General features: G+C 35.9%; 1 protein-coding gene across 1 annotated transcript in view; it reads right to left on the reverse strand.

Moving 5' to 3' along the window:
* The window catches only part of LOC150102573 (chromatin-remodeling ATPase INO80-like), a 215,959-nt gene that overhangs the window by 1,823 nt on the left and 193,692 nt on the right, over positions 1 to 20,444 (reverse strand). The window contains exon 10 of the mRNA XM_090398709.1: positions 10,192 to 10,395. Within this exon, the coding sequence (XP_090254835.1) occupies positions 10,192 to 10,395 (204 nt within the window). The remainder of the gene's footprint in view (positions 1 to 10,191; positions 10,396 to 20,444) is intronic.

A 20,444-nucleotide genomic window follows, 5' to 3' on the forward strand; every position in this document is an offset into this window, starting at 1 on the left:
CCACCAGCAACTTTTTATTATAGCTTCTGTTTAATGATGTTAGTCATTCATCCCATGTGATTTATCCTTTGATAAAGCATGATATTACTTTCCTCAAACAATTCTTGGTCATTTCGCATGCATCGCTAACATAATTTCCGTGTAGATTACATGGCATTACTAAAAGCCATTTTGCGTTTCTCAAAATTGCCTGTTCTGTAGTTCCAACTAACAACTTCGGCAAGCTCCCAGGATAAGCCCGATCTCTGCCACAAGGAAGAGCTTATCAGGAAATCTTTTTTTTCGCTCCCACCATATTGCAGAACAATGGGTGGAGAGAAATGGAATTTATGGATCTGTAGAGTTTTCCCTCGGTAGTTCCATAAACTCCACTGTATCCTTTCCTCCTTTACTTGTACTGTGCTTACTGAACTAATCTGCTGTTAGGTACCATTTATTCTGTCCTAAAATGTCAGCTAATTACAGTAAACCCTCGATTTAACGGACTAATGGGTGTCTATTAGATCGCGAATTTTTTTACAACAAAAACATCTGTAACATTATACTGCAATTTTATCGTTATTAGCACTGTAATAACAAAAAAAATTTTTTTACACACATTTTTTAACAAAATTTTCACACTTTTAGATAGGTTAATGTGAAGTTAGTTTGATGTTGAGGTGCTTGGTTTAGGTAATCCTGCTTTGAAAAAACTAACAAGTTTTTTTTTGAACTTTTGAATTCTGATTTTTTTTATAATTAACTCCCTAAAATTACGAAAATGTGTGTAATAAAACTGCCACAGAAAGTCACGCCACGCGACAAAAGAACCAATTACAGTGTGATTGATGCGATCACGTCCTAATCATTCGGCGAACCTGTTTTATGAGCAGCGACTCATTTATGTCGGCTAAATTACTACAGTGTTTTTCCAACAAGGCCTATTTGTCAAAATTTGTTAAAAATAACAGGAAATTATTAACAAAAAATAACCTGTTAATTTAATTATAAGAAAATCTTGATTAAAAGCATTTTAAAATTAACAGTTAATTTTCACGTGTGACATACGGACTAGAAATTTTGTCAGTTAAATAGAAGGTTTACTGTATATATTTTGTTCAGATAGCTTGTATCCCACACTAGAATCTAACATAAACTAGAATCCAACATAAACACTGCAGTATTCATGTAAGCCTATAGGTATCCTTCTGTTAACCAACGTCCCATTCAAATCAGTTTAACTGAAGTACTACAGTATATCCATACTGTCATCTCTTCTACTTTTATCTACCCATATTAGGCACATCTCATCTCAATACATACTGGATCACCCCTTCTATTTTATCACCTTTCTAACCTATCTCATTCTTGAATAGACTACCTCTTAATCAATTCTGTTAGTGATCACTCCGCATGCACTTACACCTCTCTCAAATTGTCACATAACCAGTACTCTCTCTCCGAATGCCTAATTCCAAACATATACATATGTAATTCATCCAACTGATAAAGTTCCTTTCTCACATGAAACTCACCCATACATTTGTCAGAAAACCTTTAATCATCTAATTTCCATACTATATTTTCTTTCCTTCTTACATACATTTTTCTATTATCTCCCTCTACCTCTTATTCAGTCTACTAGTGATCAATCCTGTGTAACCTCTATCTAGTTGCACTTCTTCCATCCTCTCTTCAGATACTTTTTTTTTTTTACATCCCTTTTTTCCTTCAGTCTTTCATATCACTTTTATCCTTTTTATTTTCATTTATTAACTTTTGTTTTCACTCCTAGGGTACTCTATTCACATGCACTTACCTTTTGCCATCCTGCCACACTTTTAATTCACGATCACGCCCATTCTTTTTTATGCTTTACAGCAATATCTCTCCTTTCCCATCTACAAACTATGTTTTTTAAAGAGCATATATTGCATACACTTAACCAGCTGAAGTCTAGATTGAGATTAAAACCTTTTAATGATGTTTCTTTTGTTCATCAATCACACTTTTTATTTCCTTCAAATAAAGTACAGTCCTCATTAATTATTCACAAAACATATTAATGATTCTGTGTAAGTAAAATTATATATTTCACCCCCCCCCCCCCCCACCCCCCCCCCCCCCCACCCCCCCCCCCCCCCACCCCCCCCCCCCCCCACCCCCCCCCCCCCCCACCCCCCCCCCCCCCCACCCCCCCCCCCCCCCACCCCCCCCCCCCCCCACCCCCCCCCCCCCCCACCCCCCCCCCCCCCCACCCCCCCCCCCCCCCACCCCCCCCCCCCCCCACCCCCCCCCCCCCCCACCCCCCCCCCCCCCCACCCCCCCCCCCCCCCACCCCCCCCCCCCCCCACCCCCCCCCCCCCCCACCCCCCCCCCCCCCCACCCCCCCCCCCCCCCACCCCCCCCCCCCCCCACCCCCCCCCCCCCCCACCCCCCCCCCCCCCCACCCCCCCCCCCCCCCACCCCCCCCCCCCCCCACCCCCCCCCCCCCCCACCCCCCCCCCCCCCCACCCCCCCCCCCCCCCACCCCCCCCCCCCCCCACCCCCCCCCCCCCCCACCCCCCCCCCCCCCCACCCCCCCCCCCCCCCACAGTAATAATTCTTTTATAAAAATTAGAGGGCACCAGATTAAGACTTTGGATCATTTTTGTTCTTACATTCTGAACTGTTTCACTTACTCATTGTCATGTGAAAAATGTAACATGTTGTTTTGCTCTGAGGATGATGTGCTGGTTTGAAATTCAGCAAAATAAAAACTAGTTAATAAGCAAGTTTTTATAATACATTATTTGATTTGTATTGTAATTTGTTAAAATTAAGTTATTTTAAATGCATATGAGATTAGTAGAGATTAAACTTAAAAAAACAATTGTAATAAATAAAATACTGGTTATAGACATTCATAAAATTATCACAGTATAAATTAACAACATGTTTATCGAGCAAATGACATTAACAGGTGCCAGAAAAACCTGGCTTTCACTAGATAAAGTCACAAGAGTTGATTTGGGGCATATGGCTGTAGGAGCTAACAACTCTCAGTATTTAAGTTACACCAAGAGGAAGATAAATACCAAATGTTGAAATCGTTTTTTTTTTTTTATTGGTGTTGTTTTTTAGATAAAATTCTATAAAACCAATAATCTACACAATTAGATCATAAAATTAACAAAACAGCTATGATAACCAAATTTGGTGATCTTAATTTGGTTATCATAGGTTGTTTTGCTCTGATGATGATGGTTTGAATCCAACAAAATATTATTATTATTTGACACCTCCAGGGAGTCCAAAGACTCATCGAGGGAGAGTGTGCTAACAGCATCGAACGATTGGTTCCCTTCCAACTACTAACCACGCTCAAACTTACTTAACTGAGCCATTAGTAGCAGAGGCTCTACCAATCGACCAATCATTTTTATATTATTAACATTGAATATTTGGTTTTATAATTGGTTTATACTAGTTGAAAGTCTATATATTCATCATAAACCCATATACATTTTGCCCATTGTAACATGTTACAATGACAGGATTTCAGCGAGAGGATAAAAGACTGATTACAAATTCAAAATCATAAGAATGAGTATATTTCTTGGTGTGTGTCAATCACAGCTGAGTGAAAAAAAAAAAATAAAGATCTTCATTTGCTGAATAGTGAAATCATGGTTTCCTTTGATGTAGTTTTTCTATTCATAAATATACCACTCCAAGAAACTTTATTTTTGCAAAATGAGTTCCCTGAAAATGTTAACTAATTTAAATTTACCATCAATGCGGGATTCTTCACATGGAAGAATAAAACTTGACAAATAAATGGAGGGGACAACTATGGACAGCCTTATGGCACCAAGCTTTGGTTGATTACTTTATGGAACATCTGAAAAACCAACTTTTCAATAGCTTTTACCTGGCTTTGTTTCATGAATCTACACTGAAGCAAAATTATTTCAATTTCTGGACAAAATTAATGTGTATTCCTGCATCAAGTTCACTGTTTAAGGGTAATCTCAACAACTTCTAATAGCCTTTCCTTTTTGAATACTTTAATAATCTGTACTTCTACAGGGGCATAAATTATAAATTAAAGATACCAAGAAATTATATTCTTGGCATACAAGTGGAAGCAAACAAAGTTTACGCATGAAGTAGCTTCATAAACTAGCAATTCGCATATAGAGGCTAATTATTTCACATCGATTGCCTTAGTATCCCATAATGCAACACACATCCTTACAGACACATATGACACTATGCATTATGGGAAGGGCCACTACCCAGACCCAGAAGTAATACCAAAGTTGAAGTAATGAAGAAGTCATATTTCCATATACAAGTAGCCAAAAGGTGTCACACCTTATTACTAAAATACTCAATTAGAGATAGATGTAGATATTTTATTTCAACTTTCAACACTTCTACAGGCAGTATTGAATTTTCCCACTTATAGCAACCATCCTTTGAAATTCATTGATTTTTAAAATCTAAAGGCTCCTACTTTGCTTCCCATGCTATAGACACCACATACACAGAGAGAGAGAGAGAGCTCTTTAGAATTAAACTAATCTAAAGAGCTCCGACTTTGCTTCCCATGCTATAGACCAGTATTTCCCAACTGTTGGGTCATGACCCGGAAACGGGTCACGAAAGCTAAATGCCAGGTCGCCTAAAAATACTCTCAAAAACCTAGGTGTTTCGTTTTTGGGTTTTCTTTTTTTCAATAAACTCTAAAATACAAGTAAATATAATTTCATCGGGACTAATGGATAAATAATTTAATTGAGACGAAAAATGTGCTCCATCCGCATTGCCATTTCACAGTCTCTTTGTTTGTAGTAAAGTAGCTCAACTAATGGCGAGGCTGCGCGTCAGGAACCGCGCCACCAGCCAAATTGTTTGGTGGTCTGGCATTTGTTTTACTCACCCGCCACGTTAAGCATCGAGAGAGAGAGAGAATCTTTTTGTATTTAGAAACAATTATTGTATAATTGTTTCTAAATAATTTATTTCATTCTTTCTTCATCTCTCTTGCCATTACCCATTTAACGATGGATAAATGGATAATAAAACAACAAACAAACAACATGTCAGTTAAAAACTGTTCGATTAGCACCAATGAACAATCGAGTGATGTGCAGCCAGGCACAAGTTCTTAGAACAGCACTAACAAATGGCCGCACGATGTGTTGTCTACTACTCTTATAAAAAAGATGTACTGGACCCAACAGTTTTCTAAGGATTACATACAATTCGGTTTCATCAAGGGTGCTGATGACAAACCATTATGTGATATTTGTTGTACAGCACTTTCAAATGAGCCCATGAGACCTTCAAAGTTGAAGTGACATTTGGAATTGAAAAATCCGAACTACAGTAATAAGCCAATAGATTTCTTTATAAATAAAAAGAGAGAACTAATAGCTACCAAGAAGACTATGTCTTTGAATTTTTTTTATGGAGCTCAGTCTGAAAACCTTGTAATGGCTTCCTATGAAATATCAAAATTAATTGCTGAAACTGGTTATCCTCACACAGTTGCTGAGAAATTAATAGTTCTAGCAATGAAAATGTTAGCAGATAAAAAACAGGAGAGCCAAGTAAATATGCTGACACTATCAAATAACACAGTGAAGCACAGAATCATGGAGATGGCAGATAATAACGAAGAAACTGTCGTAGGTCACTTAAAAGAGTGTGATTTTTTTCCTTTGCAAGTCGAAAAAAGTACAGACATATCAGACAATGCCAATTTAATGTGTTTTGTGAGATACAATTGTGACAATACAACTCGCACAGAATTTTTTTTTTGTAAACCTCTGACAACAAGAACAACATCTGAAGAAATTTTTAATTTGATTGCAAATTACATCAATGAAAAGGGAAATGAATGGAAGAAATGTGTGGGACTGAGTAGCGATGGAGCCAGCACAATGGCAGGCACACTTACTGGACTTTTTCCAAAGATTAAAGCCGTAGCACTAGACTGTGTATGGGTGCATTGTAGCATTCACAGAGAAGCATTGGCTGTCAAAAGAATGCCATTGCTTTTAAATGCAACTATGCAAGAGTGTGTACAATTTATAAACTTTATAAAATCTCGTCAATTGAATTCAAGAATATTCTCTGCGTTGTGCAAAGAAATGGAGAGTGAATACGAACATCTTTTACACTAGGAGGTGCCAAGGCTGAAAAGAGGGAATGTTTTAAAAAGACTTATTGAAATGGAAGAATGAAATTTTAATGTTTTTAGACCGACATCCCCCAATGGCTAGGGATGTATTATTTGAATTCAAAGACAGTTTTCATGATGTCAAGTGGTTAATCAAGGTAGCCTACTTTTGTGACATTTTTGATTTTTTGAATTTAAATCTGACATTACAAGGTAGCAATGTAACCGTATTTAAAGTACAAGAGAAAGTGGAAGCTGCAACAAAAAAACTCGATTTGTGGTCCTGTCGTGAGAAAGCCGGGAATTACAAATCTCTTTTACAAAGCTAACAGAATTACAAAAAGAGTACAATATGAGTTCCATGCTGGATGAGATTTCAGCTGTTATCAAGGAACATATGCTAGGATGCAGGCAAGTCTAAAGGAATATTTTCCCCCAATCAACAGCAACAAAGCATGGATAAGGAACCCTTTTACAGTGAATGCAGAATCTGAGACAGAATTGCCGGATTCAGTAATTTATAAATTTGAATCTATAATTGACCTGTCGTGTGATACAGCATTCAAACACATCTTCAACACACTGCCACTGATGGATTTTTGGCTGTCTTGCCATCAGGAGTACCCAGTTTTAGCAGAAAAAGCGATAAAATTTCTAATGCCTTTTGTCACAATCTATAAGTGTGAAACAGGCTTTTCAACACTGGTTTTTCTAAAAAATAAATATAGAAACCGATTGGAAGTTGAACCGATTTAAGAATAAAGTTATCATCTTTTCCTCCAAACCTGAAGTTTCTAGTTAACAAACAACAGCATCACACTTCTCATTAATAAATTACTTGGTTTTAGTTTAATTTCTTTATATTTTTGTAAGAGTAAGTGCTTCTTTATTATAATAATAATAAATGAAAACCTTGCTATAGACCACACACACAGAGAGAGAGAGAGCTCTTTAGAATCAAACCAATCTGTAAAAGCATGTGGATGACTAGGTCTGATGAGGGGGATTTGAATAATCATCAATAATCATAAAAGTTCATGAAATAAGCAGGCACAGACAAAATTTGGAATTAGCTTGTTTTGCTTAGATAAAATCCAAAAGGTAGTTTTGTGGTTCCAGGGTGAGTCAAGTTATCACACACACACACACACACATTGTACAGAAAATTTGGTGGTTGTAGCTCTTGCTTAGATAAAATATATCCAAGAGTTGTGTGTGTGCGGACACATGCGCAAGGGGAGAAACATTGGATAAAAATTCCTTATGATGACCAAATATAGCAAAAGGTATACTGAATTTGGGTATGTCAACTCCTTTTATTCAGATTATCATAAATTTGGTTAGGGGCTCCAATAAATAGGATAGTCCTAATCAAAAACCACTACTTTAACAATCATAATAATCATAACCTTTAACACACAGAAATAATTACAGCATCAATAGTTGAAAGGCAAGGAAGGATGAAGGAGAATACAATATAAACATTCTAAAATTGCAGTACAAAATAAATTCATTAAAAATATTGTGTAATCTGATAGCTAAAAGATGAACATGCTCAGCAAAAGCAAGGTCTAATTCATATGGATAGATTAAAATATGGTATTAGTGCTCTGCTATTACACAATAAACAAGAAAGAAAGTGCAATTCATATTTAGAAAAAAATTTTAGTCAATACACAGCTGTCCCCCCCCCTTTTTTTTTTCCTGAAGTTATGGGGGGGAGGGTTCTGAACAGCTTTGAATGTTCCTTCATCTTGCACTCCCCAGAAAAGTGAAATGGTTGTTGTGACATAGAAAATAAAAAGGTTTAAATTTCACATTTCACAAGGCAACTAAGAAGAATTAAAAAATAAAAATAATAAAAACATTCCTTCCAGCTATCATCCAATTATTACATTATTAAAAGAAAAATTGCTTTTTAACCCCATTTTATAATGCACTATAAAATAAACTGAGACATAAGAGGATCCCACTCACTTTTCAGCATTTTTTATATTGTGCATAAAAAAGGGCATCTGCTTTTGAAATGTGTGCTACAGGAGCCTGCTGAGGATCTTATACTAAAAGACAGACAAAAGGATGGATAGTAGAAAGGACTAGAACAACTTGAAGACTCCTTAAGGGTACTGACAAAAGAAATCTGAAATACTTTGGACACACTGAAAGAATGGAAGTTAAAAGTTCCTGGAAAAAAAGAAACAGATCCTTAATGAGATGAATGGTGTGTCTAGTCATCACAGAGTTGAAGGCTACAGAAAAGGAACAGGACCATCTGGCAAGGACTAGTGTGGCACACCACTGAGGAGCAGAGCGACCATAGAGCATCTAACGATATCCAATGAATCTATGGATGGACTGTGGGAAGATATTTATGAAATACAAGAAATGTTCCACCTTTATTTTTTATAGCATGCATTCTATTATAAAAAAGCAAGCATCTACACAAGCTCATCCAGAGTAGGCTTTTTATAAACATTCCTGCCCACGATGTGATTCATACCTACATCTATTAGTTGGCAAGCAGACGCGCAATCTGCTTGGACCAACGATGCCAGCAATTACTTGTATTATTTGAAACAAATGACCTAGACTAAATTATAGTCAGTAGTGGGTTGAGAATTAGATAACTTTTGCTAAATATCTTGCCAATACATGCACATGCTGTATTCTGTCAAATTATAGTGCATTATAGCTGTGCTATATTTAAGTTAATGGAATGTATAAAAGCAGTTATTTTAAGAGGGTTACATACTGGATAAACATTCAAGCAAAAAATTTAAAATTTTCATATTCTGCAAATTTACTAATCAGAATATGCACATGTAGTTTTCTGACAAGGCAATGTTTTAAAAAGAAGTTTCTATTTGAGCAACAAATTTTATTTCTTTTCATATTGTGCAGGTTCTTCAAAGATTCTACACATTTTGTTTCTTAATAAATGAGCCTCTGAAAAGAAGTAAATTATTTACCATAAATATGATCCTAGTAGGAAAGAAATACTGTGTAACATAATTGTTGAAGAGATACTAGTGCCATCATTATCATGATGGCTTGTAATATTCAGGTTGAAATATATGGCCTTAAGTAGTAAATAACTTATCCTGTTTTTTTTTTTTTTTTGGTTAATTGAAGAAATTGTGTAACATAAGAGGTAGGGGTATGTGTGTAGGGGGGGGCTGCGCGCTCGTACATCCATAGCATAAATAATATGCCCAAAGAAAGACCATTATATATATATAGTTATTCGCACTTCAAGTACTTTTTCTTTACATTTCTTTAGCCTGTTACTGAGTTATCTTTGATGAAGGCAAATAGGATTTGTTCTCCAATGTCAGCATTTTAACCTGCATTTTCAAAATGTTAACCACAGAATTTACACAGACAATAACACAAATGTTAGGATTATGTGATAGTGGAAGTTATCTGTCCTACTCTCTCTCTCTCTCCTGAAAGCCTCAGTTCAGTGATAGCTTGAGCTTGTTATTAATGAAAGCCAAAGTTGGCTGCCCACTTGTCTATCCATAGAAAAAAAAGTATGTAGCAATAATTAACATTAAAAACAGCTGTTTATATGACCACAAGTTATTGTAAATTTTTGAAATCATTTCAATGTGAATGACATTTATGCACTGCTACAATGGTTATTAGCTAACCAAAGCCATTTATACTGCACTTATTGGCATTTAGGTAGGTAATTTTTTTTCTCCCTGAAATTTCAAGAAAAAAGATTACAAAATCTGTAAACAAATGTAAAAATCTACAAACCTATATAAAAATAAAATGATTTTAAAAATGAAAAAGACTACTAAAAATACAAAAAAAAAAAAAAAAAAAATTTAAATTATTAATTAGGCTAATGAATAGAAAATTTGGTAACATAATATTAACTTTACTAATTTTCATCATTTGGGATAGTAGGTAAGTAATCAATTATTCTTTTTATAATTATATTACTTATTGTTTAGCAAAAATGAATATAAGATAAAAACAAATACTCTATAATGCACAGATGAAATTAAGTTACTTAAGTAATATGTTACCTCTCTAAGTTCAATATCCATACGAAGCTGTTCTTGAGCTTCTTTCTCGGCTCTCTTTCTATGTTCTTTTTCAACTTTTTCATACCGCTTCCAATAAAGTAGCATTTCCTTTGTTAACCGCTTTGCCCTTCCTGGGGTATCTTTAATTACTTTCTGGGACAGTAGTGCAGATTTCCTCACTTCCCGTTGACAAGCCTGGGCAAGCTAACATAAAAAGTTTGTTCACTAAGTTGATATGTTTCTGATATCAATAATATACTTTTTAAGTGCAGTGTTAACATTAAAAATGCATATTTAAATGCCACAAAAAATTAATTACTTTAAGTCAGGTGATAGATTTAAAGTGATAATATTCTAGCAAATGAAAAAATCCGGATACATCATTTTATATTAATTTAACCAATCTATGAAGGATTTTACCTCACACCTGCCACGGTTGAATTACACGATCCTTCAGAAAACCAGTATTTAAACATCACTTTCCAAATAGCTTCAAAGATTTAAATAAAATCATAAATGTTCAACAGTTAATTAAATTCATCTTAGCTACAGGATGATTATTTGAATAATCAATTCCAACAAGAAGCCATCCCTTGTGTGTGTGTGGGGGGGGGGGGTGCTATGTATGTTTCTATTTGTGACTGTATATATGTTGTGGCAAAAAAATTCCACTTTTTTACCCACAACATATAGAAAAACCATATTTATGTGACTCTCCTGTCACCAAAAGGTTGTAAACCTGAGGTAAGTATTCTCCCCCACAAACACATTTTTTATTTTCCTTTATTTTTATATAATATGGAAACCCTGCTAGAAACCAAGCACAGACTTTTTTTTTTTGTGCCAAGTCAGGCCACCAACAAACAGGACAGTGATCACACAACTGGCAATGAAATTCATTCCATGCCTAAAGACAATCAAATATCCATGCTCACGGTGGGATTCGAACCTGCAGCCTGTTGGTTGGACAGCATATATGGTCTGATCTAAGCTTTAAATTGACATCAAATGCTTAAGAAAGTTTATCAATTTTTTTATGCATTACACTTCTAATTATAGGTAAAGAAATTTTATTACTAAGCAGTACCAAGCTCACATTACAAAAGTAACTGACATCATGAAAACAAGCTGTTGCCTGAACGTGTTCCCTCACCTCTAAAATAAAAATTTATATGAATAAAGAACCAAAGAAAAACAACAGGGTACTTAAGGGTCAAAGCTATATAACTGAGAGGAGACCTCCACATAGCCTTTAAAGGAATGCGGAGAACCGACCAGGGCTTCTGACCTAATGTCCAATCCTCACCTTCTTGTGGTGCACCCTGTTGGGTATCTACCTGGATACTGAACAAACGAGGATGGGCTGGCAATTTGGGATTTAGCCGACCAAATTGTATTCTTATTGGTTAAACCAAAATAAAAAATGATGGAACGAAATGACAAAATTTCATGCCGGCTGGGGCATCGCCCGGTTAAGACACCCACTGTTTTTTAATGAAATATACTGAGAAGTACTATCCTACCTTCACAGACTGCATATACTGCTATAACACAAATAGTTGGTCAACTGTGCATCAATCAATTGCTATTGGCTAGAGTTGCACTTCAAAAGAGGTGTTATAGGAAGACATGACAGTGGCATATCAGTCTCTACTGCGACATCATTAAAATGCATTAGCCAGAGAAACATAAGATTGCAATTATAGCCAAGTGTAAATATATTTTATTATTAAAATTTAATTGTAATTTTTTCTTTTTATGTTTTTGTATGTCGATCTGCACCAATTATAATATTCCATGATTTAATTTTCTTATCTTATTCTCTTTTCTTATGTCAACTTTACTTCTGCTCGTTTAAATCTTTCTGTTAAGTTCCCTTTACCTTTTACTATCTTAAGCCAATTAATTTAGTCCCCACTTGTAATCATTTATACTACCTACAAGTGTTAGCACTGTTAGTAAAAGACCTCTAGAATAGGCAATTCACAGATACAGTGTTAACTATTTCCCACGTGATATAATTCAGGGAAAATTTGTTTTTTTGAGTGCGCCACCCTGAATTAAAGTTATGATACAGGAAGAATAGTTATACCACTTACAGAATAGTAAACTTCTAAAAATAATACCGTAAATAGTCGTGGTAATTTCTCTAATTTTACATACTCAGGTTCGATATTTTTATGAGAGAGTGTTGGCAAAACAAGTTCAGGAAGGCGATTAACTTAACAAACAAGCTATTAACAAATTCATTCTAAGACAAATTATTTACAAAATTCAAACAGCACATATCACGTGTCTGGTTCTAACTAAGACAACAAGAGCACAATGGAGACAATACAATCACTTGTCTAATTCTCCATATGATCATTTAAGCATTTTCGTTCAGGCTTTAAGCCAAAGACATTATAAATACACATACATTTTCAGACACTTGGATAGAATTTAGCATACTTTAACTTCACTCACATTATAACCAGAAAAAGGCAAAGCTTAAACCACATTCAATTTTTACATTACACAACATTAGCAAATCTTAGATCTCTATATTCTACTATTTACGTTCAACTTGAAGTACGGCTTTCTGACATCTCTAGTACTTTCTATGCTAATAATTACCAGAACCAACATCAGTTGCTTGAACTTCACAATCTAGGATATTACTTAAAACATTCTACTTACAATCTTTGCCAGTTCATTACACAGTCCTAGATCCTTAAGCCTTACGGGCACGTTCCGTTTCTTCCAAAAAAAAAAAAAAAAATTTCCAATCAGGCACTAGGTTACAGCAGCAATAATTCAGCATACACATAGATCATCGAAGAATCATACGGTAGGACATCTTGAAAGGACCATCTTTGCTGCTATCTAACTTCCCATCTTCGTCGGAACTGCTACTCGCAGAATGAGACTCTCCCTGTCCTCGGAAAATACTTGGCACATGAATAAAACTTTGATACGAGAGCCCTTTGGCCCCTCAATCTCTGCCCTCTATATCAATCTCCCAACCTCAGCCATTCTTCAAATTAAGTCCCCCTGATTTACTGGAGAGTTTTTTCTCCGTCACTCATGCTATCGTTGGGTTTTGGCAGGAAAACTCATAATCTGGTGACCTTTGCAATTGTCGCTAGCCTCAGGTCTATTTACTCAATCCTGTCTGAGCTTAATTTTAGTTACAATTCTAGTGGTTCTTATTTAAATATTCTAACAATTTGTTAATGGATTTAATACAGTAAAGTGAGTTATACATTATTTTCATTACAAACAATTTATGTAATTTAATTGCCCATGTAAAATCGACATAGAAAAAAAATACTTTTTTTATTCAATACAAGATTTCACAAGAAATGCAGAGGATGACAACAAAGGGCTAAACTGTGCTTGGAAGAGTGGTATGGAGATCTCAGCAGTCAAGTATGAACCTTAACTATTAGTTCAAAGAATCCAGGGGATTCATTCACAAGTTGAAAAGCACTACATAAAGTAGCAGTCCAATTCTACAGAAGGGCAAATGTTCATAAACCTTACAACTATAACATAGACCACATTAGTATAAAGACCACAAATGGTTTCATATAACTGAAAGTCTGTGATATGCATCCATAAATCTCCTTGAATTCCTTTATCATTTGGATAGAAAAATGACGATGTAGACTCAAGGAAATATACTACTTCGAAAAGTCAATGGACAACATAGTGTGAGGAACAAACAGTCATGGTGTCCACCTTAATAAGATGTAGTACAATCCTTTCATTGCAATGACTACAGCAATCCTATTGGGCATTTCTTTCACAAGTGTATGCTAGCAATCAATGGGACTATTGTGTGGCAGACATCCCCTGACCTCACCTCATCCTACAGACATTCAATAGGATTGAGATCAGGCTCCATGGAGGCGAGTCAAGTGTGATGACATTCATGTCCACAAATGCAGCACATGTACAGCACCAGCCTTATGACACTGTGCATCGTCATGCTGAAAGAGACAATAGTCAGTTCCATAGCAAAAAAACAAACACCACAAAGTAGGAAGCAATGCCTTGTCCAGAATGTTCAGATACCTCTCAGAGTTCAATGTTCATGGCACCACAAACAGAGGTCCAAGACCAAACCAGAAAAAACAGGACCATACCACACACTGCCACCTCCAAATTTCATAGTTGGGGTTATGCACTATGGCAAGAGATGTTTACCAGGCATCCACCACACCTATCCATCTGCTCGGCAGAGGGTGTAGACTGATTCATCACTCCAAATCACAACTTTCCAATCTTCCATGTCCCACTAAACATGCTCTTTGCATCACTGAAGACAACTTTGCATGTTAGTTTGGGTAATGCAGTGCTTGCATATTGCAATCCTACCATGGAAACTATGTTGCGAAACTTGATTCTGAATGTTTTTTCCAAGAAGAGTATCTCATGTATGAGTGCATCATCTGAACTGTGAAGTCTGGTTATGACATGGATTAAAGAAAATCACGTGGAAAAACTTGACTTGCCCTGTACAAAGCTTCAATCTCAACTCCCAAAGAATACCTACAAAATAAATAACATCAGATTCAAGACAGACAAATGTATTCAGCAATTACACGTGGAATGTTGAAGGAAGAATAAATACCTGACTCATATTTTGACCACCTGGTGCAAATATATACTAAGATGGGTAAAATCATTAGAATAAAAACAGATCACATGTTAGGGGAATGTTCAACTCTGGTCTCTGCAAAATATAGTACTGTCGTAATACTTATTTTAGTAATATGGTCGTCAGGCAGAATTTTCATAACACAAAGTTTACAGTAGAGGTCTTTGAGTGAAAAATATTGCATGAACGTTGGCCCAGTACTAAGTGCTTAAAGAGATATGACATTTTTTTCAATCTGATCTGTCTCACAGATCCATTTCAGTCCCTCTTGAATACCCAAAAGGTGTTCAAGTTCTGCCTTATGCCTATTCTACAGATACTTTTGCTGAGTGCTCTGCTGAATTGCAACAATCATTGCTCCAAAGTCATAAGAACCAGAGCTGCTGCTGACTAATACTCATTTACAGTACAACTTGAAACATGCCAAAAAAACTTCTCTGCCTCCTCTTTCATTCCATCTGTCCTTTCTTTTAGTGTTACACGGTGATCTTTTTATTATCCCTATGGGATAATAAAGAGTTATTTTAACACAGTTATAGAATCCATAATTTCAAAAATGAATTCATTCCATCTACTTTTATTCTTTGGAACAGCCTCCCCACTCTGCCTTCTGCAAAGAATACAACCTTCAGCTGTTAAAAAAAAATAATAATAATAAATTTCCTCCTTTCTTCTTACCCACTTGTGCACACATGGCAGTAACATGTTATAAATCTTGCAACTTCCATATGTGGGCCATATATATCAGTGGTATCACGTGCCCATTTACATTAGGTGTGTTATCGTGCAGCTTATGCAACCCACACTACAATATTCACTTGACTGTATGATTGCATTTTTATTGATTTATGAAAGTTTCAAGAGGGCACAGCACATCAGCACTCATCTGAATTGGTCCAACAAAATTAATTGTGGGATAACTTTGAATACTTTAATTTATCAATTAATATAATTTTAAATATGGAAAACATAAAGGTCGAATGAACAATATCTGTGCTTCACACGCACCGTTTATGTGAGAAGCACAAAGTGTTTACGTGGCGAGATTAGATTATCATTGGCAAATACTAGAATGAAACACGGATAACTTCAATTTTAATACAATTTACAATAATGCACACAGAAATCAAAAAATAATCATTTTGGAAATTATTTTTCTGGATTGAACCAAAGAAAGGCTGAAATAACTCTTGACTTATTTATACACAAGTTTCAACCTCCTTTGAATATTAATCATACAATCTGTGAAGCTATGGCAGAAAATGAGACATTCAGTAGATCATTAACACTGTTTCTGATTGAAAATATGGGCAAAAAAGTTATAAATTATTTACAGAAAATTACTTTATATATATATATATATATATATATATATATATATATATATATATCGGTGTCCTCAACACATCAGTTCACACTTCACACAGGCAAAACATATAAAATTCGGAAAACAAAAATAGCAACTCATCACAAATGACAACGTTGAACTGGATACATTGACACAATAATCAATCAGAGCTATTGATTTAAGGGTGCAATTTCCTCAGTGAATGAACACCCTGCCTTGCATTCCAGGTGAACTGGACCAGCTACACCATATGTATGTCTATTCAAAGGGATGAAGGTGACCAAATTTATGATCACACACACCCAGAATTTTAACACGAATCTGATGCAATGCTTACGCATCAAAAAGTGTCCTCTTCATGAAGCATTAGTGTATATTATGTTTAATTTTAGGAATCATGCAAAGCCAGGAAACAATTACGGAAGCCTTAGCAGGAATAAATGAAAAATATGATATCAATGATATTGCTGTTCAGTGGGTATGCACCGCACACCTTCAATATATGCCACTGATTATATATACGAGGGTGGTCTGAGAAGTTCTCAGCCTAACAATTAAAAACGAATTTACAATTTCAAAATTATTTTTATTTTTTAAAATAATCTCCCATAAGACTAATACATTTATACCAGCGATACTCCAGCGCCATTATCCCGTCCCTGTAGTAGTTCTCAGTAAGATATACAAAATACCCCTCTACAGCTGCAATCACCTCGATTCAAAGAAAAATACTGACCAGCGAGGAAGAGTTTTATTTTTGGAAAGAGACAGAAGTCAGAGGGAGCCACATCTGGGGAATAGGCTGGATGCCCCCAACAATTCATATTGCAGATCTCTTAATTTTCCCATTGCCAAAATACCTTTGTGGGCAGGTGCATTGTCCTGATGAAAGACTATTTTTTTTTTCTTCTGCAAACTGGGTCTTTCCTCAGGAATTTTTTTGTCTAGTCTGGTTAAAAGATTGGAATAATATTCCTCAGTTATTGTTTTACCCTTTTCAAGATAATAAACAAAATTCCTTCAGCATCCCAAAAAAACACCGATGCCATGACCTTTCTGCTGAATGAACCAATTTTGTCTTCTTTGGCACCAAACAACCAGCTTGGATTCTGGTATGTAATGGTGTGCCTCACCCATAGTAATAAATCCATACACAAAATCAGTTTTATTCTTGTTAAAATGCTCCAAGCACTATGAGAGAGAGAGAGAGAGAGATTGACTTCAATTTGGGTTTATATAGGTCAAATTTATTTGAAACTAAGTAAGAAAATACTGACGAGTCTCGCCAACTTAGCTGTTTGGCTTCTTCAGGTTAAAAACAGATGTGAAACAAGTAAAATGCTAAAACTGCTCACTAAAACTATTAATGAAGGAAGAACGGAATACAAATGTATTTTTTACAGAAAACAGAAGAATACGTACATCACACGCATGGAGCGTGTATGATCTCACTTGTTATTTAGGAACGTTCTGTAATTAGCAGCAAGATTTAATTCTGGCATGCTTAAAGATCTTATGAGGGTCTTCCAAATATCAGGCAAAATTAATCCTTGGTTTCTATTTAAGTTAGGTTTAGAACGGATCATTTATGGCTTCTTTTATGATTCGGGAGTGGAAATCCCCCTCTAAATAGGGCATGGATCTTTTGTCCCATTCTATGGTATGATTTGTCCTGGAGAAATGAAATGCTAACCCCTCTTTATTGTTCACGTCTCCTACATGTTCCTTTTTTCTGATTTCAAAACTTCTAGAGATCTGAAAATATAGTTTGATCCGCACGAACAGGGGATATTGTAGACTACGGCATATTTGAAGAAAGGATGAATGTCTTTCGGAGATCTTAAGAATTGCCGTATGGTTTTTGAACGTTTAAAGGCCACTTGTATTCCATGTGGCGTGAGGGGTGTAGCAATCTTATTGGAAACTTTCCCCGTATATGGAATCGTGATAGTGGAATTCTAATTTCTTCAGGCTGTCGTTGTGGGGGGGTCAAAGAAAAGTATCTTGTGGATCAATTTGCTTGGGCAACCATTGTTTTTAAGGTTTTTTAATATCATGGATAGTTCATCTTTGAGGTCTTTATCTTCTGTAGTGATGAGAGAGGCTCTATTTTTTAGCATATGTACGATGCTTAGTTTCTGAGAAATCTGGTGTGAAGAAGTGAAGTGCAAGTATTGACCTGTGTTGGTTGGTTTGTGATAGACTGTAAAGCTGATGCATACATCCATTTGTTTCTTAATTAAAGTGTCCAGAAATGGTAATTGTTTTTCTTTCTCAAGTTCTAATGTGAATTTAATTTTGTGATGGAAGGAGTTGATCTTGGGAAGAAAGTCAAACAGATCCTTTTCTGTGTTGTTCCATACAATGAAAATGTCATCCACATATCTCCATCACACTGTGGGTTTAGGATCTAGTTTAGATAATATTTCACTTTCAAGTTTCTCCATAAAGAGATCCGTACAAGGGGGTGAAAAAGGGCTACCCATTGCAAGGCCTGTTAATTGTTGGTAAATCGTTTTATTCCATAGGAAGAAATTAGATTTTACGCAATGATGGAAAAGAGAAGTAATGTCTTGAAGGAAGAGGTTTCTCAAAATGCTGATTACTTTATTCTACTGGAATGTTTATAAATAATGATGTAACATCCAGGCTTGCGAGAAAGTCTGTATTGGAGATCGAGACGTTACTTAATTTTTCAACGAAATGTTGCAAATTTCTTATGTAGGTATCTAAATTGTGCCTTTGGGAGACCTGCAAGGTGTTTCGATAATAAATAAGTGGGAGAATTAATTACATCAACTATATGGTGTAGTGATATTCCATTTTTGTGAACTCTGGGAGAGCCATATAGTCTCGGCGTTAGTGGATTCATTGACTTTAATCTTCGTTTTAGGTCTGTTGGCCATCATTGCTTAAAATCTAATTTCTTCCTATGGAATAAAACGATTTACCAACAATTAACAGGCCTTGCAATGGGCAGCCCTCTTTCACCCCCTTGTGCGGATCTCTTTATGGAGAAACTTGGAAGTGAAATTTTATCTCAACTAGACCCTAAACCCACAGTGTGGTGGAGATATGTGGATGACATTTTCATTGTATGGAAAAACACAGAAAAGGATCTGTTTGATTTTCTTACAAGATCAACTCCTTCCATCACAAAATTAAATTCACGTTAGAACTTGAAAAAAAAAAAAAATTTACCATTTCTGGACATTTTAATTAACAAACAAATGAATGGACGCATCAGCATTACAATCTATCGCATTACATTACAAAAAAAAATTACTATTTCTGGACATTTTAATTAACAAACAAATGAATGGACGCATCAGCATTACAATCTATCGCAAACCAACCAACACAGGTCGATACTTGCACTTCACTTCTTCACACCACATTTCTCAGAAACTAAGCATCGTACACATGCTAAAAAATAGAGCCTCCCTCATCACTACAGAAGATAAAGACCTCAAAGATGAACTATCCCTGATATCAAAAAACCTTAAAAACAATGGTTGCCCAAGAAAATTGATCCACAAGATACTTTTCTGTGACCCCCCCCCCCCGAGAACTTTTCAGACCACCCTCGTATATAAACATCAGATTGCATAACTTTTTTTTTACTAACACATGCTTACGGAAACATCCATGGCATACCTACACTGGGAGATCACATATCGATAGGACAAGGCAGCAGATTGATTACATCTTGGAACTCCAATGGTAAAAGACAAGTATCTTTGATGCACACGCTTGTTCAAGAACAGACTATGGCACAAATCAACAATGGCAATTCCATCCCACTTGATTGGATATCAGTTATTCCCACCGAGTTAACAAAAAAGGTCAGATGCTCTTCTGCAAACTAATGAGAACACATCTGAAATGCTCTAGCTTAATGTCTTGGCTGTATCATATATTAGTCAGACACAATACAGCTAAGAAATATCTAGGTCCAGATAGATCAAGAGACCCATGGATCTCATAGTCAAGATGGGAACTAATCAAGAAGATGGAGAAACAAAGAAATCATAAGTGAAGAATATAAGCTTACAAAGAGAATTTGAGAAAATATAAACAGAACAAGGGCAAATATTATGCTAAGAAATGTGAAGAGGCAGAGTATTAGATGAGGACGTACAATACAGTGAATGTTTGAGCTAGTTCAAGAATTTCAAAAGTTTATGACCAAATTAAATGTTATCAAGATGAGTGTACTAATTGAAGAAAAGGATATCCAAAACAAATGAAGAGTGCAGC

Source organism: Typopeltis vanoorti, chromosome 10 (assembly GCF_054136105.1).
Source record: "Typopeltis vanoorti isolate ZY-2024b chromosome 10, IOZ_Tvanoo_1.0, whole genome shotgun sequence".
NCBI lineage: Eukaryota > Metazoa > Arthropoda > Arachnida > Uropygi > Thelyphonidae > Typopeltis > Typopeltis vanoorti.